General features: G+C 41.7%; 1 protein-coding gene across 3 annotated transcripts in view; it reads left to right on the forward strand.

The window, feature by feature from the left end:
* The window catches only part of lars1b (leucyl-tRNA synthetase 1b), a 60,372-nt gene that overhangs the window by 9,618 nt on the left and 26,598 nt on the right, over nucleotides 1–24,156 (forward strand). For 2 of the 3 annotated variants that reach the window (XR_005460498.1, XM_038796081.1), the window contains exons 3-19: nucleotides 903–990; nucleotides 2,665–2,745; nucleotides 4,148–4,288; nucleotides 6,372–6,533; nucleotides 7,457–7,569; nucleotides 8,789–8,852; nucleotides 10,662–10,729; nucleotides 16,457–16,682; nucleotides 16,865–16,952; nucleotides 17,099–17,175; nucleotides 18,476–18,529; nucleotides 19,064–19,204; nucleotides 19,627–19,704; nucleotides 20,101–20,186; nucleotides 20,731–20,796; nucleotides 21,546–21,628; nucleotides 22,867–23,005. Coding sequence is in view for 2 of the 3 variants with exons in the window: in XM_038796081.1 (XP_038652009.1) it covers nucleotides 903–990; nucleotides 2,665–2,745; nucleotides 4,148–4,288; nucleotides 6,372–6,533; nucleotides 7,457–7,569; nucleotides 8,789–8,852; nucleotides 10,662–10,729; nucleotides 16,457–16,682; nucleotides 16,865–16,952; nucleotides 17,099–17,175; nucleotides 18,476–18,529; nucleotides 19,064–19,204; nucleotides 19,627–19,704; nucleotides 20,101–20,186; nucleotides 20,731–20,796; nucleotides 21,546–21,628; nucleotides 22,867–23,005 (1,755 nt within the window). In the remaining variant the exon portion in view is untranslated. Of the gene's footprint in view, nucleotides 1–902; nucleotides 991–2,664; nucleotides 2,746–4,147; nucleotides 4,289–6,371; nucleotides 6,534–7,456; nucleotides 7,570–8,788; nucleotides 8,853–10,661; nucleotides 10,730–16,456; nucleotides 16,683–16,864; nucleotides 16,953–17,098; nucleotides 17,176–18,475; nucleotides 18,530–19,063; nucleotides 19,205–19,626; nucleotides 19,705–20,100; nucleotides 20,187–20,730; nucleotides 20,797–21,545; nucleotides 21,629–22,866; nucleotides 23,006–24,156 lie in introns of those variants that run through there. The other variant, XM_038796082.1, reaches the window with a different exon arrangement.

Genomic DNA, 24,156 nt, shown 5'->3' on the forward strand with positions numbered 1-24,156 from the left:
TTAAAAACTAAATATGAAAATGTTGGGAAAACTCAACAGATCTGGCAGCATCTGTGGAAAAGGAAGCAGAGTTAACTTGGTTTCCCTCTCCACAGACGCTGCTAAAACTGCTGAGATTTTACTGTATTTTCAGTTTTTATTTCAGATTTCCAGCATCCATAGTATTTTGCTTTTATCCCACACTGCTGCTGGTGGAGGAATTCAGTAATGGTAATACCACTGCTGGTCAAGGGGAGGTGGTTAGACTGTAATTAAAGATGTTCATTGCTTGATACCATCCTTGGTCTGAGGTTATTGGTCTCCAACAAGCACAATGATAATTTTTTCTGCTCGGTTTGACTCCCACTACTGCCAAGTTTTCCTCTAATTGCCATCACTTCAATTTTACTAGGGCTCCTTGATGCCACACTTTATAAAATACTGACTTGCTGTTGAGCCCAGTCACTGTCACCTCACCTCACCTCTGATATTCTGCTCTTTTGTTCATGTTTGGACCAAGATTGTGATGAGGTCTAGAGCTAGGTGGGGCCCAAACTAAACGTTAGTTAGCAGATTATTGTTGAATCTTCTACTTGCTGCCACAAAGAATAGTTTCCTAATGTGACTACAGGTCTCTTGGGTAGGCTCAATTGGTACCATTTGTGGATTCAAGCTCGATATCAGGAGTTTTGGTTTGAATTCTAAGGTGACAATATTGATGGAGGACTATCTTGCACAGAATTAATCAGAAAAAGGTTTTGGGACCGTTTGAAGCATTGCTGTCATGTAATGTCTGAAATTGTAAGATTTAAGGCATGTTGTTTTCCAGATATTACACCCTCTGTGGACCATTATCTTCCCAGTGCGACAACATTGTAGATTGATTTTCCTAATTCGTTGCTCTTTAAATTTATATTTTACAGTCAGCCAAAGTACTTTGTAACCTTTCCCTATCCATACATGAATGGGCGACTTCACCTTGGACACACTTTCTCCTTGTCTAAATGTGAGGTATGAATTACCTTTCTCTCTATCTGTTACTTGGAGAGATTGCATACGATTATGGGTTCATGTTACATTTTCAATTGGTATCCTGATAGAATATCTATTTAAACAGATGTTGAGATGTTTAACAAACCTTTGTTTTTGTTTCAAACCAATGTTGCATTGATGTAAATGGAAAGCATACCACTGAGTCATGCGTGGAAGCTAGTGATACAGGAATAATGCATTAGCTCTGTTCCTCCCTAAGCAAGGAGAGTGTTAACAAATACTTCACAATGACAATTCCCCTGTAAAAAAATGGAAAAGATTGTTAGGGCAGGCACACTTTTGTATATATATATATATATATATATATGGACACATTAAAATTGAATTGGGGAAATTTGTACAGTACGGTGGCACAGTAGTTAAAACTGCTGACTCTCAGCACCAAGGACCTGGGTTCAATTCCCACTTCAGGTGACTGTGTGGAGTCTGCATGTTCTCCCTGTATCTTTGTGATTTCCTCCAGGTGCTCTGGTTTCCTCCCACAATCCAAAAATGTGTAGATTAGGTGGGGTTATGGGACTAAGGCGGGGTAGTGGGCTTCAGTATGGTGCACTTTTGGAGGATCGGTGCAGATTCAATGGGTCGAATGGGCTCCTTCTGCACTGTAGGGATTCTATGCATGTTGGCAGCATTTGCTGAAGCACCAGGGACTGCTGGGGGGAACTAAGGCATTCCCATGGAGCTGCTTGACTCCCAGTATTTACATTTGTAATTGAATAAATCTTCACCTGGACACCTTCATAGGATATGCTTTATTTCTTTTAGGAGGTTGAAATAATGAATTTGCATGTCAAATAGGGGTGTTTGGGTTCGAGTCCAAAGTTACTTAGTGAAGGAACAGTCGGGGGGGGGAATTCAGAGTACTGCTGCCTTACAATGCCAGGGACCCGGGTTTGATTCCGACCTTGCACGAGTGTGTGAAGTTTGTGCATTCTCCCCGTATCTACGTGTGTTTCCTCTGGGTGCTCCGGTTTCCTCCCACAGTTCAAAGATATGGAAGTTCGGTGGATTGGCCATGCTAAAATAGCCTCTTAATGTCCAAAGTTTAGATGGGATTACGGGAATAGGACTGGAGAGTGGGCCAAGTAGGGTGCTCTTCCAGAGGGTCGGTGCAGACTCGACCGACCCAATGACCCCCTTCTGCACTATAGGGTTACTATTATTCTAATGGCAATGTACAAGCAGTTCAGTGAGGGGGACACCTAAACCATTTCGAAGCAAGTTCTCTGCCAGAGAATATTTTGCTTATTTATTTATTTTTTAAACTTTAGAGTACCCAATTCATTATTTTCCAATTAAGGGGTAATTTAGCAGGGCCAATCCACCTACCCTGCACATCTTTGTGTTGTGGGGGCGAAACCCACACAAACACGGGGGGAATGTGCAAACTCCACACGGACGGTGACCCAGATCGAACCTGGGACATCGGTGCCGTGAGACAGCAGTGGTATCTACTGCTCCACCGTGCTGCCCTATATATTTTGTTTATTGAACAATCAACAGTAACAAAGATTTTTAAATCAATTATGTAACATTCCACGTATCACACTAACTATTAAACAACAATGAACCGTCTCAGTTCCATATCAGGGTACCCATTGTAATTTGCTTTGTCTTTTGCTCTTTTTCCAGTTCTCTGTAGGATTTCAACGTTTAAAGGGAAGAAGATGCCTGTTTCCTTTTGGGTTGCATTGCACTGGCATGCCGATCAAGGTTATTTATTTATATTTAGCTATATGTTCATCAATCTATTTTTGATTAGATTGTTTAGTGTTGACAATAGCTTTTATAGCTTGACTTTCAATTTTTCTTGTTCTACCAAAAACATTAAACTTTATTGGAGAGTTTGCAATGATGAACACCATACGCAGAAGTTGCAGACTAAAGATGAATGAAGGTCAGCCGGGTCACATTACACTCCGTTTTCTATTCAGCCAAGAGAACAAAATGGTGGAGTTTGAGTTTCAATTTATTTTTGAACATACATTTTTCTTCACACACTCCATTATATAAAACAAATACTTATGCAGCCTCAGGTAGACATCCATAGATGACAGCAGCTATCCAATCCAATTCACACTTCGTGCAGACGCTCAACATTGAGCTATTTAACCATGAATGGTACCATAGCTGGGTCCTACTCTGTATTCATCACTTATTATTCACAAACGCATGTGACTTCCTGCCGATGGCACTGGATTACTATCAGAAATGGTAATCCTTGTTTGTTTTTATTTCCCTCAGTCACTAGATTGAAGTGCTGACACAATTTCCTTAGCTTGGATTGACTAAGCTACTTGAACATTGACCATGTGTTGAACCTGGGGCTCATTAAATTGTAAAGCTTCGTATCCCAAAACACATAAGGCAGGATTTTACATCTCTTCCCGCCAATTTCTGGACTTCTGGTCCAGCCAAAGTCAACCTTTTGGGGCGGGTTCCCCGACGGTGGGGTGGGCAAGCCATATAAAAGCCTATAGGCTTTGGCGGGGCCAGAAGATCCTGCCAGCGGCCAATGGCTTGCCACATTCTCAGCGGAAAATCTCGCCGTAGGGAAGGGGATCCCAACCATATTTTAAAGCTGGAAACCAGTCCTTGTTTGGAGCTCTGTAAATGGTGCAGTTGGCAAACAAGTTGTTTGTTGGGGTGCTGAATCGTACAGACCAGAATTTCACAGTGATCGTAACTGAGTTGGCTGGTAAAAGATGGACCCTGCTCGGTTCATCCTCAAACCAGATGGAATATTTGATTTAGGAGCTAACTATGTGCAAAATGCGAGTAATTACATAGCTGTTGCTATGATAACCTGCATTTGGAATGTTTTGGTGCTACACCAATAAGGCAGGAACGATCGATTACTTCAGAAAGAATATTGCAACTTTTAAAACCGAAGCAGACATGAATGGCAAGCATTACCTTGGATACCCAAGATGAAGAAAATAAAATGCTGAAATAAGTAGCATGATGGTATTTCATCTACTGTCCTTTATCAGAAACTGATTTATCTGTACATTTCCAACACTTTCTGGTTGTGTTTAACTTTGCTAACATTAAAAGTTTTGGGTGTTATCACTTGAATTGTCTTTTCATGAGCAGCTTTCTTTCACTGTGACAGGCTTGTGCCGACAAATTGAAGCGGGAGCTGGAGTTGTACGGCAACCCACCTCAATTCCCGGAGGAGGAGGAAGAGGAAGAGAAACCAGCAAAAGTTCAGGAAGAGGAAACTATTATTAAGGACAAGGCAAAGGGCAAAAAAGTATGCAGTGTTTATCAGTAATTGACCTTTACTACGAATGTTTAATGTTGACATTTTATTTGTGTTCATAAAAATGTCCAATATGTTCAGATATGAAAATCTCCTTTTATTCTTTATTTAAATAGCTAGTTTTATAGTGTGCATTAGCATAATGAATTCCTGATCTCGGCTATAATTCTGAGTTTTTCTCAAAGGCATGGACCGCCTGCACAAAACTGAGTTGGAATTTATTTTTAGTTGGTTTAGATCACTTGGCTAACAGCTGGTTTGTGATGCTGACCAGGGCCGGCAGTGCGGGTTTAATTCCCGTACAAGCTGAGGTTATTCATGAAGGCGCTCTCAACCTTGCCCCTCCCCTGAGGTGTGGTGATTCTCAGGTTAGATCACCACCAGTCAACTCTCTCCCTCAATGGGGAAAGCAGCCCATGGTCATCTGGGACTGTACCTTTAATTTGAGAACATTGAGAGAGGTTTGACATTTGCTTCTGGAATTCAGCTAAGGATATGGATGGTTAGGAGGACACAAAGTCGTTATTTAGAAGCTTGTTAACGATTTTAAAGTGGTGTATAAGAGGCATGGGATCAACCCTGCAGTGTTAAATTTCTGGTCTGCACGAAACAATCTTGCAGGTTTTATTGTCAAAAGGTACTCCGTAAGTGGAGTTGGTGTCTCCTACAATTTGGAGAGTACCTTAATTGCCCAGTATTTTAGTTAAATTATAGCCTGGTACAAGAACTTTAACAATAAGACCCCTTTCTGAGAATACTGAATAGTGTGATCTTGCATATATCATTTGCAATCTCCAGTCTTACAGGAGGTGCACACCCACAGGCAGAGGGGTTTAAGGAGGGAATTTCAGAGCTTCAGTCTTGGACAGATGAAGGCACGGATAGCAATAATGGGTCAAATGAGGAGGCGGATACCCAAGAGGCCAAAGATGATGAACATAGAGCTGAAGAAGATTACAGAGATCAGGAGGGATGAAAAAAAAATGAAAATCGCTTATTGTCACGAGTAGACTTCAATGAAGTTACTGTGAAAAGCCCCTAGTCACCACATTCCGGCACCTGTTCGGGGAGGCTGTTACGGGAATCAAACCGTGCTGCTGGCCGGCTTGGTCTACTTTCAAAGCCAGAGATTTAGCCCAGTGTGCTAAACAGCCTCATGGGATGAGACCATGAAGGAATTTAAGCCCAAGAATGTTAATTTAGAGGTATTGCTGATGTGGAAGTAATGTAGCTCAGCAAGCACAGGGATACCGGATGAATGGTGGTGTGAGTTAGAATATAAGCAGCAGACTTTGGAGAAGGTTAAGTTATGGAGGGTGAAAAATTAAATGCCAGCCCATGCAGCTTTGGCACGCTTGAGTGTGGAGATAACACATATGTGGATGAGGGTTTCAATGGTAGATGAGTTGAATTATTGGCAGAGATGGCTGACATTACAGAAGTGAAAGTAGACCCTGTTGGTGACAGAATTTGAGATTGTAATTTTAGCTCTGGATCAATAGGATGTTGAGGTTGCAAACTGTCTGGTTCAGCCTGTTGAAGAAGGGTGGGATGGGTGGCTAAGGAATACAATTTGTGACAGGGACCAAAGCAACTGCTTCAAACTTTGCAACATTTAATTGGAGGAAACTTTGCCTCTGTAGGGCTGGATGTCAACAAACAATTTGGTAACACAGCGTTGAAGGCATTCTGAGGTGGTAGAGAGGTAAAGCTGGATGTTTTCACCGTACCTGTGGAATCGGAGTGTAAACAGACAGTAGTGAATAGACCACCCATTTTACACTGGGAAGGAAACTTGGGTGAGGTGTATAACAGGCAACTGATCTGTCATTTCCCATCTGCCCCCGCCAAAGTTATTTTCACCCCATTCTTCTTGTGCCAATTTATGGAAGAATGAAGAATTGTTATATCATTGAATTTGATGGGCCAGGAATGTTACGACCTCCACTGGACACAGAGGAGAAATACTTGTCAGAGTTTACATTCCTAATTATGTTTCAAGATTTACTTCTGAACAGCCTCCTTTTGGTTGATTTTCGTTGCTTATTTTGTTTTGCTTGCACCTAATCTGCAGAGTAAAGCTGCTGCCAAGACTGGCGGGGCCAAGTTCCAGTGGAACATCATGAGATCTTTGGGTCTTTCTGATGAAGAGATTGTGAAGTTTGCAGAAGCTGAACACTGGCTTGATTATTTTCCAGTGATGGCTGTCCAGGATCTGAAGAGAATGGGGTTAAAGGTCTGTTTCAAGTCTCAAAGTCAAGGGACAAAACTTGTGAATTTTTATTTCTCTCCCATGTCATTTTTAAACATCAACCCCTTTAAGCCAATAAAGCCCAGATGTTAGATTGGGGTTTGAATGGTTCATGTATTGTCAGATTTTAATCTGAATTCCAAAGTAGCTCATAATAGAGTGGAATGTTACTGCCAGTTGTAAAGAATGTTCGTCAAATCAGTTTAGATAATATAAGCCCACTTTCTAGTGAGTATAGCTTCCCGACATGGAGATTCTCATAGTTCAGCATTAAATTGGCATTCTCACTCTTGAGAATGGCTAATCAGGAAAGTGGATAAAGTTTTGCGAATACAATAAGGAATCTTGTTCTCTGGTCGAAGTTGACCAACATTGGAGCAGCACAGTGGTTAGCATTGCTGCCTGACGGCGCCGAGGCCCCAGGTTCAATCCCGGCTCTGGGTCACTGTCCGTGTGGAGTTTGCACATTCTCCCCGTGTTTGCATGGGCTTCGCCCCCACAACCCAAAGATGTGCAGAGTAGATAGATTGGCCACACTAAATTGCCCCGTAATTGGAAAAAATGAATTGGGTACTCTAAATTTATTTTTTAAAAAGAAGTTGAATAACATAGTTGGAAAGTGTAGAAGCAGCTTTCCTCTGCTTTAACTTGATCCTGATCAGAGTGGGGCATACTGATGGTAGTGAGGGCAAAATCTTAATTCTGGAAGGATGATGAGTCAATAAGCATGCCATTTAAAGCTTTAATTAAGATCCTTAGGCAGGGATGGGGGGGTCAGAGGAGGAGTTTCCAGCTGGAGTTGAGATAGAATAATAACAGAAAATATGATGGTCTCACAAACATTTGATAGTCTTGGGTTGCTTAAATTCATCATGGAATTTAATCTTAGATTATGTAAATTGTTACAGATTGACTGGCGACGCTCCTTCATCACCACAGATGTAAACCCGTTTTATGATTCGTTTGTGAAATGGCAATATCTAATTTTAAAAGAAAGGAAGAAAGTCAAGTTTGGAAAACGGTATGGATTTTTGAGGTTGCTGCTAATCCAAATAGAATGTGCCCTTTTGAACTAATTTGAGTGATTTCTTCTACTATATAACAAGGCACTAAGAACTTGCATTTCTGTAGAGCTCCTCGTGGAGGAGAATACCTCAATGTGCTTTACCCTATGGAAAATTAGATGGTGGGGATATTAAACAGGGCATAAAAACTTGGAGGGATTGATGGACGGGTGGGTGTTCAGTGTGGTGAATTAAAGTTTTCCTCAAACTTCAGGAAGGTTTGATTTGGCATGGAAAAAGGACCTTGGCAGAATTCTGGAGGTGGGTGCATGCTTACTAAGCAGCAGCCCGGGGGGGGGGGAGAGTGAGGGGTCACAAGGAAAAGCCTGATATTCAAGAACAATGTTTGTGGGGGTTTGTGAATTGCTATGATAAGATGGGCCAAGACCACAAAGGGAGTTGAAAGTGAGATCAAGACCTTGAAGGGAGTTAAAAGTGAGATTAAGAATTTAAGTCAATTTGCTTTGATTTGAGGAGCCGGAGGAACTTTGAGAGGACAGGAGATATAATATTCTGGGACTTCTGGTGTCTTGGAGATGTGAGCTGCATTATTTTGAATGAGTTGAAGCTTTTGGAAGATTTAGGCAAGGAGGTTATCCAAGAGCCTCTCAAGTGGTCAAAGGCCAGGACTAAGATTCAGGTGGGTTAGAGATGGATAGTGCTAAAGATACAGACAATAACACTCTTGGTAATGGAGAAAATAGGGGAGGAAGCTGACTTGTGGACTGCACATCAGAAAAATGTTTTGCGTCGCCTGACTGCCTGAGGTAGCAGCTTGAAGGCTGAAGGAGTTTAAACCAGAGGCACAGGTTCTCGCAAGACCAGAAAGAGATGATTATAATTTTATTAACAAAGCAGAAAGACATGAAGCAACAGGTCTGTCGGGGGTTTCGGGTAAAGAAGAAGCAGGCCTCGAGTAAAATCTGGATGTATTGAATACTCCTACATCTCTCAAGTATCTTGGAAATTATCAATGTTCATTAGAATTGCCATATAATTCTTAAGAGATTTTAGTATATCCAATTGTGTTCTTATTTTCATTCCTTTGTAAATGGTGTATTATATTTGTTGGTGAGAAACATTCCGAAAGCAGATAATTGTATAATTCTCCCCTTCAAATTAGTGACGGTGTGAATGGAAAGAGTGATTTTTACATCTCGGCTCTTCCTTTTTCAGGTACACTATTTATTCTCCAAAAGATGGACAACCCTGCATGGACCATGATCGACAGAGTGGCGAGGTAAGAATGTTAATAGCTGTACTTGGAAATATTAATATCAATAGGAGAATAAAATCAAATTCAGGAACATTTGGGAGCAGCTCCCAGCCCAGACAGCTAGAATTCCCCATTTTACCTTGGAACAAGTTGGTTGAAAATTATTAGGGATGCAAGTGAGCCTTTGGAACTCTTTTCCTGAAAAGGTGTTGGGAACAGAGTCTTTGACTAGTTTCAAGGTATAGGTGGATAGATTCTTGGTAACCGGAGAGTTATAGGCTATGGGAAATAGGCGGGATGCAGGTTTGAAGTTAGTATCACAGCAGACATGATCTTATTAAAGGGCGGAGCAGGCTCGAGGGGCTGAATGGCCAACTCCTGCTCCTTGTTTGTATGTTCGGAATATTGCATCAGTGCAGAAGAGTCTGCAAAGAAACATCAAATTTTTGGCATTTTTATTTGAGATATTTTTGTTTGGTTCAGTGTCATAGATTGCTCCTGTGAAGGAGGCCTACAGGCTGTGCTTTTATTTGCACAATATCTAAATAACTTTATTGAACAAAGGATTGCAGTAGCCCTTGCCACTATTTCAGTTTAATTTCATGTGCCACTGTGTCCTTTCCTTGGCTTTGGAAAGGAAGAAGATTTTAATCACACTGTGCCTTAGGCTATAATCTGTTCAACAGACTTGTTGAACAGTAACAGATCAATGACCAGTAGTAATTGTATACTTTAGTTCTTTGGAATATTGAAAACAACAAAGTCTGCGCTCAGACTATTAAAAAAATTGAAGCTTGATGCAAGGTCCTACACTTGGCTGCTTACTCACTACAGAATTTCTGGACTGTCACAAACCATGATAGTTTCAGAATGACTCTTAAGTTGGGCAAAGGCCTCACACGTCATCCAATTGTTGGCTACAAATTTGTCCAACTGCAGTGAATCGCTCACTACCCGTTGCCCCTTGACCCTTTATTGCAGACCTAAATTCCAATCTGTCTTTGTGGTCAACTTGCATACAGATGTTGCTCACAGTATGATTCAAATGCATCACCCAGCCTGTGACTCTTCCACCCAGTGAATTGTCAAGAAATGCCTTTTGGTGTTGGCGGCACGTGGCGCAGTGGTTAGCACTGGGACTGCGGCACTGAGGACCCAGGTTCGAATCCCGGCCCTGAGTCACTGTCCATGTGGAGTTTTCACATTCTCCCCGTGTCTGTGTGGGTTTCACTCCCACAACCCAAAGATGTGCAGGCAGGTGGTTGGCCATGCTAAATTGCCCCTTAATTGGGAAAAATAAAATAATTGGGCGCTCTAAATTAAAAAAAAAAAGAAATGGCTTTTGGAAATAAGTCTTCTAAAATTAGCATTTGCAATCAAATGTGTTCTCTGTAGCTAGAAATTACTTGTATTATAGAAAGCTGGTAGTCACGATGTTAGAGTAAAACAGAATATGCTGGGGAAACTCCGGTCCAGCAGTATCTGTAGAGAAAAGCTCTTGTAGAGTTAACATTTTGAGCCTGTGTGACTCTTTCAGAGCTTTTATTTTGTTAAAATATACTGACCTACTTATCAGAAATCTGACTGAAACTCTTCGTTCTTCATTAAATGTTTCAGATATGTTCTATTATGAGTCATCTTGCAATCTCCTTGAGAAACTTGCTAAATTTGGATTATCGATACCATTAGATTATGTATTTGTCAAACTGGTGTGCCTCTTCCTTCCCAGATTTGATTTCCATAGTATGACTTGTTCCCTGTTTGATTAAACCCAACAAACTACATCCTTTCAATTGTGATATGTACCTCATATTTTGTGTGGTTTTGTTATAGGGTGTGGGCCCTCAAGAATATACATTAATCAAAATGAAGATCCTTGAGCCTTATCCAGCTAACCTAAGGTAGAGTCTTGTTAATCCGCCAGTAACAATTTTCCTCAGTCTTTCAGAGAATTCAAATTCTCATCTCGGGAATCAAACTGCTGCTCCTGGACTTAATTGAAATTGTAATGAAAAATAATGCACCATTCACAGAATACCTCAAATTTGTTTGAAGAAAGCTAGCAAGGAAGTTAAAATTGGAATCAATCACCTCAGGAAGTCACCCATATTTGAAGATAATCATATCCATAGCTCATTTTCTTTTCAACCAACAACGGTCATAGGAAATACCTGATGGTGAAATTGTATTTTTGTTTTATGCTGTTGATGAGCTTTCTACATGTTGATCCCTGTTCTTTAAGTAAAGGACCTGTCACATAGGTTTAGGAGAACACTAGACATTGCTTTGCAGCTGTGATTCAGTTGGTAGCACTCTTGCCTTTGAGTCACAGAGTTTTGGGTTCAAGTCGGAGGCCTGGAATTGAACGCACAAATCAAGGTTGACATTCCAATACAGTGCGTTTCGATGAAATGTTAAACCAAGCCCCATCTTCTGACGCTGATGGAAGTAAAAGGTCCCATAGCAATATTTCAGAGATGATCAAGGGAGTTATTCCTGGTGTCCTGGCCAATATTAAACCTTTAGTTGACATCTTATTGCTGATTGTGGAAGTTCACTTTGTATTTCCTGCAATAGAACATAGAACAGTACAGCACAGTACAGGCCCTTCAGCCCATGATGTTGTGCCGACCATTTATCCTAATCTAAGATCAATCTAACCTACATCCCTTCAATTTACTGCTGTCCATGTGTCTGTCTAAGAGTCGCTTAAATGTCCCTAATGACTCTGACTCCATCAGCTCTGCTGGCAGTGCATTCCACACACCCACCACTCTGTGCAACAAATCTACCTCTGACACCTGCCCCGATACCTTCCTCCAACCACCTTAAAATGATCCCCCCTCGTGACAGCCATTTCCATCCTGGGGCAAAGTACCTGGCTATCCACTCTATCCATGTCTCTCATCACCTTGTACACTTCTATCAAGTCACCTCTCTGCCTTCTTCGCTCCATTCACCTGAAGAAGGAGCAGTGCTCTGAAAGCTAGTGTTTGAAACAAACATGTTGGACTTTAACCTGGTGTTGTAAGACTTCTTACTGTGCTCACCCCAGCCCAATGCTGGCATCTCCACATCACTTCTTCGCTCCAGTGAGAAAAGCCCTAGCTCCCTCAACCTTCTTCATAAGACATGCCCTCCAGTCCAGGCAGCATCCTGGTAAATCTCCTCTCTACCCTCTTCAAAGCATCCACATCCTTCCTATAACGAGGCAACTAGAACTGGACACAGTATTCCAAGTGTGGTCTAACTAGAGTTTTATAAAGCTGTAGCAAAACCTCGTGGCTCCTAAACTCAATCCCCCGTTAATGAAAGTCAAAACACCATACGCCTTCTTAACAACCCTATCAACCTATTCAAGGGATCTATGTACATGGACCCAAGATCCCTCTGTTCCTCCACACTTCCAAGAATCCTGCCTTTAACCCTGTATTCAGCATTCAAATTCAACCTTCCAAAATTAATCACTTCACATTTAGCAAGGCTGAACTTCATCTGCCCCTTCTCTGCCCAGCTCTGCATCCTGTCAATGTCCTGCTGCAACCTGCAACAACCCTCAACACTATCGACAACTCCCCCAATCTTCGTGTCATTGGCAAACCTAACCCATCCTTCCACTTCTTCATCCAAGTCATTTATAAAAAATACAAAGAGCAGTGGTCCCAGAACAGATCCTTGCGGGACACCACTGGTCACCAACCTCCAGGCGGAATACTTTCCATTCACTACCACTCGCTGAATTCTTTCGGCCAACCAATTCTGTATCCGAACAGCCAAATTTCCCTGTATCCCATGCCCCCTAACTTTCTGAATGAGCCTACCATGGGGAACCTTATCAAATGCCTTAGTGAAATCCATATACATCACATCCACTGTCCGACCTTCATCAATGTGTCTCATCACACCCTCAAAGAATTCAATGAGGTTTGTGAGGCATGACCTGCCCCTCACAAAGCCATGCTGACTATCTTTAATCAAACTATGTTTTTCTAAATAACCATCAATGATTATTATCTCAGAACCCTTTCCAATATTTTGCTCACCACAGACGTAAGACGGATGAGTCTGTAATTCCCAGGGATTTCCCTATTCCCTTCAACAGGGGAACAACATTCACCTCCCTCCAATCATCCGGTACTACTCCAGTGGAGAGTGAGGACGCAAAGATCATCGCCAACGGCACAGCAATCTCCTCCCTCGCTTCCCATAGTAACCTTGGGTATATCCTGTCAGGCCCAGGGGACTTATCTATCCTGATGCTTTTCAAAATTTCCAGCACATCCTCCTAATATCAACCTGGTTGAGTTTATTAACCTGGTTCACACTGTTCTCATGAGCAACAAGGTCCCTCTCTCTAGTGAATACTGAAGCAAAATATTCATTTCGGGCCTCCCCCCATCTCCTCAGACTCTAGGCACAAGTTCCCTCCACTATCCCTGATCGACCCTACTCTCACTCTGATCATCCTCTTATTTCTCACATAAGTGTAGAACGCCTTGGGCTTTTCCCTAATCCTTCCCGCCAGGGCTTTTTCATGTTCCCTTCCAGCTCTCCTCAGTCCACTTTTGAGTTCCTTCCTGGCTACTTTGTAACCCACAGAGCCGAGTCAGATCCTTGCTTCCTCAACCTTACGTAAGCTTCCTTCTTCCTCTTGACTAGAAGCTCCACTTCTCTTGTCATCCAAGGCTCCTTCACTTTGCCGTTCCTTTCTCGTCTCAGTGGGACAAAACAATTCAGCACTCGCAGTAAGTGCTCCTTAAACAACCCTTACTGTTGTGCATTTCCCCAAGAACGATTGTTCCCACTTTATGCTCCTCAGCTCCTGTCTAATAGCAGTATAATTTCCCGTCCCCCAATTAAATACCTTCCCATACTGTCTGTTCCTACCCCTCTCCATGACTATGGTAAAGGTCAAGGAGTTGTGGTCACTGTCACCAAAATGCTCTCCCACCGAGACATCTGACACCAGGCGTGGTTCGTTGCCAAACACCAAATCCAATATGGCCTCTACCCTAGTCGACCTATCTACATATTGAGTCAGGAATCCTTCCTGTACACACCTGACAAAATCTCCATCCAAACCATTTGCACTAAGGAGGTTCCAGTCAATATTAGGGAAGTTGAAGTCACCCATGACAACAACCTTGTTACTTCAGCACCTTTCCAAGATCTGCTGCCAAATCGGTTCCTCTACCTCTCTGCTGCTATTGAGGGGGTCGATAGAAAATTCCCAATAAAGTGACTGCTCCTTTCTTGTTTCTAACTTCCACCCATACTGACTCAGTAGACAAACTCTCCTCAACTACCTCATTTTCTGCAGCTGTGGTGCACTTCCTCATTAACAGTGCCACTCCCCCTCCACTTTTACCTCCCTCCCTATTCTTCTGAAAACATCTGAACCCCAGAACATCTAACAACCATTCCTGCCCCTGTGAAATCCATGTCTCCGTAATGGCCACAACATCGTAGTTCCAAGTACTGATCCAAGCTATAAGTTCATCTCCCTTATTCCTGACACTTGAATTCCTTGCATTGAAACAGACACACTTTAATCCATTCCACTGAGTGCAACTTTGCCCTATCAACTGTCTATCCTTCCTCACAGACTTCCTGCATTTTATTTCTGCCTGTTCAACAGCTACCCTATCCTCTTATCCATAGCTCTGGTTCCCATCCCCTTGCCAAACTAGTTTAAACCGTCCCGAAGAGCTCCAGCAAGCCTCCCACCCAGGATATTGGTGCCCCTCCAGTTTAGGTGCAATCCGTCCTTCGTGTGCAGGCCCCACCTTCCCCAGAAGATATTCCAATGATCCACATGTCTGATGCCTTCCCTCCTGCACCAGCCCTGTAGCCACGTGTTCAGCTGCACTCCTTGCCTCACTTGCACGTGGCACCGGTAGCAATCCTGAGATCACTACTCTGCTTGTCTTGCTCTTTAGCTTCCAACCTACCTCCCTAAAATCACTTTTTAGATCCTCATCCCTTTTCTTAGCTATGTCGTTGGTGCCTATGTGCACTACGACATCTGGTTGCTCACTCTCCCCCTTAAGATTCCTGTAGACTCGATCCGAGACATATCTGGCCCTGGATCCCGGGAGGCAACATTATTTCCGGGAGTCTCGCTTGCGACCACAGAATCTCCTATCCATTCCCCTAACCGTTAAGTCTCCTCTCACTATTGCTTTTCTATTCTACCCCCTTCCCTTCTGAGCCACATAGCCAGACTCAGTGCCAGAGACCTGGCTGCTAGGGCCTTCCCCTGGTAGGTCATCTCTCTCTCCCCCCCCCCCCCCCCCAACAGCATCCAAAACGCTATACTTGTTTTGAAGGGGAACGCGCCCGAGGGATCCCTACACTGTCTGCCCGTTCGTTTTCCTTCCCCTGACTGTAACCCAGCTACTCGTGTCCTGTACCTTGGGTGTGGTTACCTCCCTGTAACTCTTGTCTATAACCCCCTCTGCCTCCCGGATGATCCGAAGTTCATCCAGCTCCAGTTCCCTACCGCAGTCTCAGGAGCTGGAGTTGGGTGCACTTCCCGCAGGTATAGCCAGCGGGGGCACCAGTGGTATCCCTCACTACCCACATCCTACAGGAGGAGCATGCAACTGCCCCAGCCTCCATCCCCTCTGATCTGAATTCACAAAGAGATTTAAAGGGGGGAAAAAAGAGTAAACACACATTAGGCCCTTATACTGTTGCTACTCCCAACTGATCCCTCGAAAATTGGTGATTCTGCAAAATGAAAGAATGATAGCTTGCTGGCCCCTCAAAACAAAAAGCAAAACAAACACAAAAAGCTAATTTTAAAAAAAAAATCAAAAAACCCAAATTAGAAAACCCAAAAACAAACAACTTTTACCTTACAGAATGTAGCTGCCCTGTGGACCAACTAGAACTCCGCCCTCCGACTCTGCTCCCAGTCAGCTGCACTCTCTGTAAACTCCCAGCTCCCTTCTCGCTCTTTGAGGAAATGAAATGAAAGGAAGACCTTGCTTCCTCCTCACCTAACTCCCTCAGTCACCAAACTCTCACTACAGCACTCAAATGTACCCAAATTCAACACTATTACAATAGTGTCTACACCTCAAACGTAATTCATTGGCTGTCAACGACTTTTGAGATATTGAATGTTCATGAAAGGTGCCAAAAGTAACACAAGTTTATGTGGTATCTGTCAGTAGGTGGGAGTGATTAATTTATCATCACAATCTTCATGATGAAGTGAAATAAATTGTGGTTCATACTGGCTTGCAATTCCCCATTTATAAAGTTCCCAAACAGTTTCAATGGAGTCTGACATTTGAACTTCCATGGCATTGCACCACTATCCATTTACATTCTCTGGACACTTGAAGAAAAACACAGGATTATTCCTGTGATTCTCTTTTGGACTGAGTGTTGCTGTTCAAGACATGATGTTATCGCAGTCTGGGATAAATATCTACTCGTGCTTTTGTGAACCCCAGAGAAAGTAGTTGTGTATCTGTGTATATTTCCAAAGATGGTAGTTGCCGATCATTGTACGAAGTTCACCTGAAATCTCAAGTGGTTAAAATAAATAAGACTAGCTTTATACCTGCCAAAAGAGTTATGGCCCATCATAGTCAGTCTTGTTTTCTTTCATCCAGTGGCCTAAAGGGCCGGAATGTATTTTTGGTGGCAGCTACACTGAGACCAGAGACCATGTTTGGACAAACTAACTGCTGGGTTCGCCCTGACATGAATTATATCGCATTTGAAACAGTGAACAGGGACATTTTCATCTGTACTCAGCGAGCAGCAAGGAACATGTCCTTCCAGGGCTTTACTAGAGAAAATGGAGATGTGCCTCTGGTGATGAAGCTTATTGGAGAGGTAAATTCTTCTTAAATATCAATGATTGTATGGGTGTCTGAATTATGTGTCACCTTCTAGAAGTTCTCATTAAAGTCTGAGCACGATGTGATTGGGGCAAAGAAATAGCAAAAGAAGGGGGTCCATTAATTTCATCTTCTGGTTCCTGAGATTTTTAAAATCATTTTTAATTTTCTCACTAGGACATCCTTGGTGTATCACTGAGTGCTCCCTTAACATCCTACAATATTATTTATGCTCTACCGATGTTGACCATTAAAGAAGACAAAGGTATTTCATACTTTGTGCCTATAGTTGGTTTAGAAAAAAATTTGGTTCTGTAAGTTTCTGTAAACAAAAATACAACCGAAATTTTAGGTTTAAGCAAGAATTGATTTTTTTTGTTGAAACTATTTCTATTAAAATCCTTTCAATAGGCACTGGCATAGTCACCAGTGTTCCATCTGATGCTCCAGATGATATTGCAGCTCTGCGGGACCTGAAGAAAAAGAAGGTACAGATTCTATTTTTAATCTTGTTTATTGCTATTTACCTGCTCTCCTCTGCTGACTCCTTTCTGCACCACATTCCAAAGGAGCTGTATAATCTCTGTTTCTTCAGACAGTGGCAATTATTTATGTTAAGAACTTTCACAAAGTCCATAGAAATTCCAGTGAACATTCTGTGGATGTCCTTTGAATAATTCTGCAACTAAAAACTGTTTCTAACTGTATTTAGATGCTGAGAGTTTGTGTTGTGCAGGGAAGGGTGCTTGAAAGTTATTTAACTAGAGGTAAAACTAACTACAGTCCACAATTAAATTTGAGTGCTCTACTTGAGATTCTGGAAGTGAGTCACAAGATGGAATCTGCATTTTCAGAAAATTGTCTATGTCTTTAATTTCTACCAGTTGTGTTCACACGGTTGGCTTCAAATGTTGGTTGCTGGTGCTTTATTGCACTGCAATCTTTGGGAGAATAGGAAGAGATAAGACTTCAGAGCTGAAATTGATGTCACGCTCATTGGTCCTCAAACTTCTGGCAGGTGTTAGTTGCTAAATATCAATCGATACAAGGAATCCTGTTGGGTTATTGATGAGCCATCAATTGCACGAGAGACGAGTTGCTATACAAAAGTTAGGCTTTAATAAGCTAGAACTTAGCCCTGCGGTCGACTACAATAAAATGGACGAACGCCGGGCGTTCTGACTATTTATACCTCGGTGTGGAGGCGTGGTTAACTCAGCCTCTCGACCAATCGGAGAGCCGTCACATACTGGTCTCAACCAATCGGTCGAGAGGCACATGACCGACCAGGGTCAATGGTAAGCCAGTGTTCTGCACCAATGGCAGACAGCTATGCAAATCATACCACCACATTTATTTTCCCTTCCCCAACAGTTAAGTCGCAGTGTAGCTATAATCCTGAGGCTGAAGTAATTATCTAGCGGTCGTGAATTTGAATTCCATTGTAATGGTTAAAGAATTTATGTTCATTTCTAATTTTAAAAAGAGCTGAGAGAAAAAAAAGCAAAATTGAGCGAGCGGGAAACTGTCAGCTGCTGTAAAAATCCAAGTGGTTTGCTTACGTCTTTTAAGGAAGGAGGTCTGATATTACCCATGTAGCCTGTGAACTACTCCAGCAGTCAGATTTTTGGTCAGGTACTTGCCGTGCTTTATGTTGTCTGCAGGGTTAGCTGTTGTGCTGTGTGGATGCCTTCACCAATCTGACTTGGTTTACACCTCTGACATACAAAATGATGACACCAGTGTATCCTGATTTTTGAAAGAATAAAAGCACTTTTCTTTCTTTAGGCATTGAGAGAGAAGTATGGAATCACTGATGGAATGGTCCTCCCATTTGAACCAGTGAGTATGCTTGAATCAAAGTGAAAGTATAATTTTTTTTCAACATGAATCAAACCTGCCTTTCCTTATGCCGATCCTTATTCAAAATGTTAATGTTTTAGCCATTCCAATAGAACTTCAGTAGAATTCTGATTACCTGATCAAGTTCCCAATCTGCAGGTGTAATATGTTTTCTTTAACCGTCAAAATTAAATATTCTTAGAAAAGTTTCAAAATATGCTTGAATCCTGCTCCCTTCCTAGATGTAACTCCTCCAAAGCAAAAGATTATACCATAAATTGGGCATACAGATAATGATTTTCCTTGCTGGACATTTATCTCAATATTAATTAAAAACACAATAGTTTCATTGGCGATATGGGCATTTTACCTATTGTTGTCATGTTGAAAGGAATAAGTTGATCACTAGAGGTCCTCATGAGCTTTGACAAAGCAGATCCATGGCTTCATTATTGTATGATGCATAGGCTCAGAATGTTAATGTTTTTATTGGTGACTTTTAATGCTGTCCTTTTTGTGCTGTTTGTGTGGTAGATTCCCATCATTGAAATCCCTGGATATGGGAACCTCTCTGCACCAACTGTATGCGATGAACTGAAGATTCAAAGCCAGAATGACCGGGAAAAGCTTGTGGAGGCCAAAGAGCGAGTTTATCTGAAAGGCTTTTACGAGGGGGTTGGTAATGTACTTAAGCTCTCGCACAGAAAAAAATATAATCAAAAAGAAGAATGTGAATTGTTTCATTTTATAAGTGTACCAGTTAATCTCCTAGACATTGTACGTGGGGAGTTGTGATCAAAAATAATTAGAAAACGAGAGTTTCAGGGCAGGGATAATTGTATTGTAACCTGCTGCTGTAATCCAACCCTTACTTTAAAATTACAAAATTGAGGACAGAAGTTTTTATATTTGTATTCTAAATTCCCATTTCCTTGCTTATTGTATAAACCTGTCATACTGTAAGTATACAGTGTGATGAAGTGGCTGCCCAGATTAGGTATCAAGCCTTCAAGTGAGGCTAGAACTCTCTGACTTCACGGCAGACCTATTTGCAACTAGGTTCAGCAGAATATTCACTTGTCTGTTTTCTCCTATAGATAATGCTTGTGGATGGGTACAAAGGGCAGAAGGTTCAAGATGTCAAGAAACCAATTCAACGAAAAATGGTTGATGCGGTGAGTGTTGCTATTGATTTATTTCGTGACATCTTAAAACAAAAGACAGCATTGATTAGAAATTCTGATTGAAACATTGAGGTTAATGACTGTTGTGGAGACATAATGTTGCATGGAATTATTGTGCTGTGTCACAGATGCTAGGGTTAAGTATTTAGCTGTATTTGGCTTTCATGTTTGAGCTTCCTCATTGATTAGTTCTGCATGGAATAGAATATGGCCTGTACCTTGGTGAGTATTTATATTCCCCACTGACTGATTGAATAGTGGTATTGTTGGAAGGTCACCCATTTTCCAAAATCTTCGATTCAAGGGACAAAAGTTGGGTTCAAATGAATCCAGACCATGGTACACCAAAATATCTCAATTAAAAACAAATTTCTAATGCTGTTCTAGGGAGAGGCTGTGATCTATATGGAACCTGAGAAGCAAGTTATATCTCGGTCGGCTGATGAGTGTGTTGTTGCACTGTGTGACCAGTGGTGAGTTTTTTATTTTCAATTTTTTTAACTCCTCCACCACCAGCTGACAACATTAGATGAATCCAGAGATGGCTGAAACCCTTTAAAACCTCACCACGAATGAAGGAGTGTCTATGGAAATTTCAATCATGGGGATCATCCCAGCCGAATATATTTCTCTCTGTCACCCATCATTTATTTGTTCACTTTCCAGTCGAGCAATGATTAGGAATGGAAACGGTGAATCAGTTTCTCAACTCTGCTTCCAGATGACAAATTGACGTTTATGTTCTCTTCTGAACGTTGTGCAACTCGCAAATGAAAAGATTAGTATTGCTCATTTGGATCCATAAGGATAGGAACAGATGAGGAAGTCCATTTAGTCCATCTCATGCTTTCTTACACAGTTACCATTTCTTTCTCCTGTCTGAGGATCGGATTGCTTCCGAGATGCGTTTGTCTCTACTACTTAACCCAGAAGATTATTCCGGATATTAATGAATTTGGATAAGCATAAAGAATTGGATTTGTTTTATGCTATTTATCGTATTCATTTTCGATACAGGTACCTAGATTATGGTGAGGAAACTTGGAAGAAACAAGCAGTCGGTTGCCTGTCAACGCTAGAAACGTACGTGCTATCCTATTCACTATTCCATTTCACCCCTATTAGGACCATGCATGGTATTTTGCAACTCATAGCACTTAGTGGACCTAGTTCCAATGGAAGTTTGTTACTCACTACGACAAATTGTGTTGAGAATCGCCTGTGGAATGACTTCCAGTTTGCTCCCCCACAGTCTGGTTGATTGATTCACTTTCCTTATGATGGAATTGACATTATGTAACTCTTCGTAATGAAGGTCGCCTGGAATCCAGGTTTTCAACTAATCTGCTGCTCATGTTTTCAGCTCAAGTCGCATCCAATGTTTAATTACATTGCAAGGTTGAGTCAATGGCTCATCTCGGAAATTAGAAAATATTTTTTATACCTCCTTTAATCAAGTTTCAAGTACTCCATTGTATCCCTAGCCATAAATCTGCTGGTGTTACTGTTGAGACAACATTCTCCCCGTGTTTACGTGGGTTTCCTTCAGATCCTCTGGTTTCCTCCCACAGTCCAAAGATGTGCAGGTTAGGTGGATTGGTCATGCTAAATTGCCCCTCAGTGTCAAAAGATTATGGGGGTTACGGGGATAGAGCTGGGGATTGGACCTAGGTGAGGTGTACTTTCTGAGGGTCACTGCAGACTATCGATGTTCACATAACCGTTAACTACAATAACAAAAATGACTTCTACTTGTGTGGCACTTGTAGTAAAATATCCTGTTATTAAATTCAAACCAGTATCTGCACAAAAATCTATTTTTTATTTTTCAGATTCTGTGAGGAGACCAGGAGGAATTTTGAAGCTAGCCTTGAGTGGCTGCAGGACCATGCCTGCTCAAGAACATATGGCCTAGGTTAGTGTAACACTTAAACACTCTATATCAGTGATGGGCAATGTAGGCTAATGAGTGGGTTGCATGAGTGGCCCTCCATAATTTCAATGGGTGGCAAGATTGAAATCAAGCTAGTTCACTAACCATGACCTCATGAGTAAGATTAAATACGTTTAATGCACACCAAATGTTTCATCACGAATTATAGAAAATACTTGATCATTTATATATTAATAGAACGATCATCAACTTTAAATGGGAAAAACAAAGTAAATATTTACACTTTGAATGCAGAGGGAATGCATGGCTCTCTCAGTCGATGTTGTGTGCAATCAGGATGCACCTCACTTAACTTGCCCTTGCTTTATGTCTGTATCGCTTCACTCATACCGGGAGGAAAATAACTAGATAGACAGAAATCAGCACAATGTGGCCACCCTGCATGTGGGCAGCAGTCGACAAAATGTCACGTGGGTCGCACTCAGAACCCAGATGGGCCGCATGTGGCCCCCAGGCTGCAGGTTGCCTACCACTGCTCTATGTTTTAAAAAAAACATTGGATCAGGGACACAGATTGTAATATCGAATAAGAAGAGTCTTGTCTTTAAAGTTGTACTTTATATAAGTTGATTATGTTTTCTGAGTACCTAAGGTGCTCCGTTTCCTTGCAAGATTCTTAAGAGCTTGCCATTTTTGTACAAAATGTGTCTTCTGAAAGTCCCTCCTTAGAACTCTTTTTTTTTTTTTGGTTTGTAGTTGTTTCATCCCCTGCTTTCAAATGTTCAGCCTTCAGCCCCACCTCCTCATTTTCATTTTTTTCCCATCCCACAGGGCTTCCACCATATTTCCATCTCCATGTGTGGCATGGTAGCACAGTGGTTAACACTAATGCTTGACAGCGCCAGAGACCCGGGTTCAATTCCCGGCTTGGGTCATTGTCTGTGCAGAGTCTGCACGTTCTCCCTGCGTCTGTGTGGGTTTTCCAAGGGTGCTCCGGTTTCCTCCCACAAGTCCCGAAAGACGTGCTTGTTAGGTGAATTGGGCATTCTGAATTCTCCCTCGGTGTACCCGAACAGGCGCCGGAGTGTGGTGACTAGGGGACTCTCACAGTAACTTCATCGCAGTGTTTATGTAACTCTACTTGTGACACTAATAAATATTATTAATATTATGTACTCACCATCTGCTGTACTAAGGAATACATTCACACTGGAAATTGTTTGGCAGCTTCTTATTAATTTGTTCTTTTACATTTTCAGGTACTCGACTGCCATGGGATGACTATTGGCTCATAGAGTCTCTCTCTGATTCCACAATTTACATGGCTTATTACACTGTTGCTCACCTGTTACACGGGGGATCTCTAAATGGTCAAACATCTGGTCCACTTGGCATCAGGTGGGAATAGGAATTATCAAAACAATCTTACTTTGTGAACCATAATTAGCATTACAATTTGTAGCCATCAATTATTAATTAGCAGTTATTATTGATTGTGAGTAGTGAATGTAATGATCATCTATGAACAAATTACAAGGAAACATGTTATGCTCCCAAAATAATGACTTTTAAGGCTAAACAGGTAATATTCACCTTTTATGATTGAATTGAAGTCTCCGTTATTGTAATACTGATAAAAAGATGCATTTTTTGTTGAAATTTTTTGTCTTGCACTCATCATGACAATTTGCATGAGTACAAATCCAAGAGAGACAACAAATTTATACTGTATGAGTAGACTGTGCTGATTAGTTAGCAAGTGGACTCTGATTGGCAGAAACGTTGCATGGGGAATGTACCAGTTTGTGGCAACTGGCAGTTAACTGCCAAACATCGTTTGAAATTTTAACCAGGCAGCTTGACTCTGCAAATGGTATTATCTGTTACCTAAATAATGAGAGATTGCAAAGTTTGGAGGTGCTGAGGGATCCTGGTGCCGTAGTGCAAGAGTCACAAAAGTCTGGTGCAGAGAAAGTAATTAGGAAAGCTAATAGAATGTTATGTTATTGTGATGGAAATTGATTTCAAAAGTAGGAAGGTTAAGCTTCAGTTGTCCAGGGCATTGAGACCGCATCTGGAGTATTTTCTCCTTATTTAAGGAAAGATGTAAATGCATTAGGAGCAGTTCAGAGAAGATTTACTAGGCTAATACCTGGAATGGGCAGGTTATCTTATGAGGAAAGGTTGGAGAGGTTAGGTTTGTATCCATTAGATTTTAGAAAAACAGATGGTGAATTGATCAAAACCTTTAAGATCCTGAGGGGTATTGACAGGGTGGATGTGGAGAGGGTATTTCCTCTTGTCAGACAATCTCGAACTAGGGGATAACTGTTTAAAAATAAGGGGCCGGATAATTTTATTCTCCTAGGGTCATGAGTCTCTGAAATCCTCTTCCTCAGGGCAGTGGACACATGAATATTTAGGTCTTGGATATTTTTAAGGCTGAGCTCGATAGATTGTTGATTAGAACAAACCAGAACAAAGAACAGTATAGCACAGGAACAGGCCATTCAGCCCTCAAGCCTGTGCCGGTCAGGTGTCTTATCTAG

The sequence above is a fragment of the Scyliorhinus canicula genome, chromosome 4 (genome assembly GCF_902713615.1).
Source record: "Scyliorhinus canicula chromosome 4, sScyCan1.1, whole genome shotgun sequence".
NCBI lineage: Eukaryota > Metazoa > Chordata > Chondrichthyes > Carcharhiniformes > Scyliorhinidae > Scyliorhinus > Scyliorhinus canicula.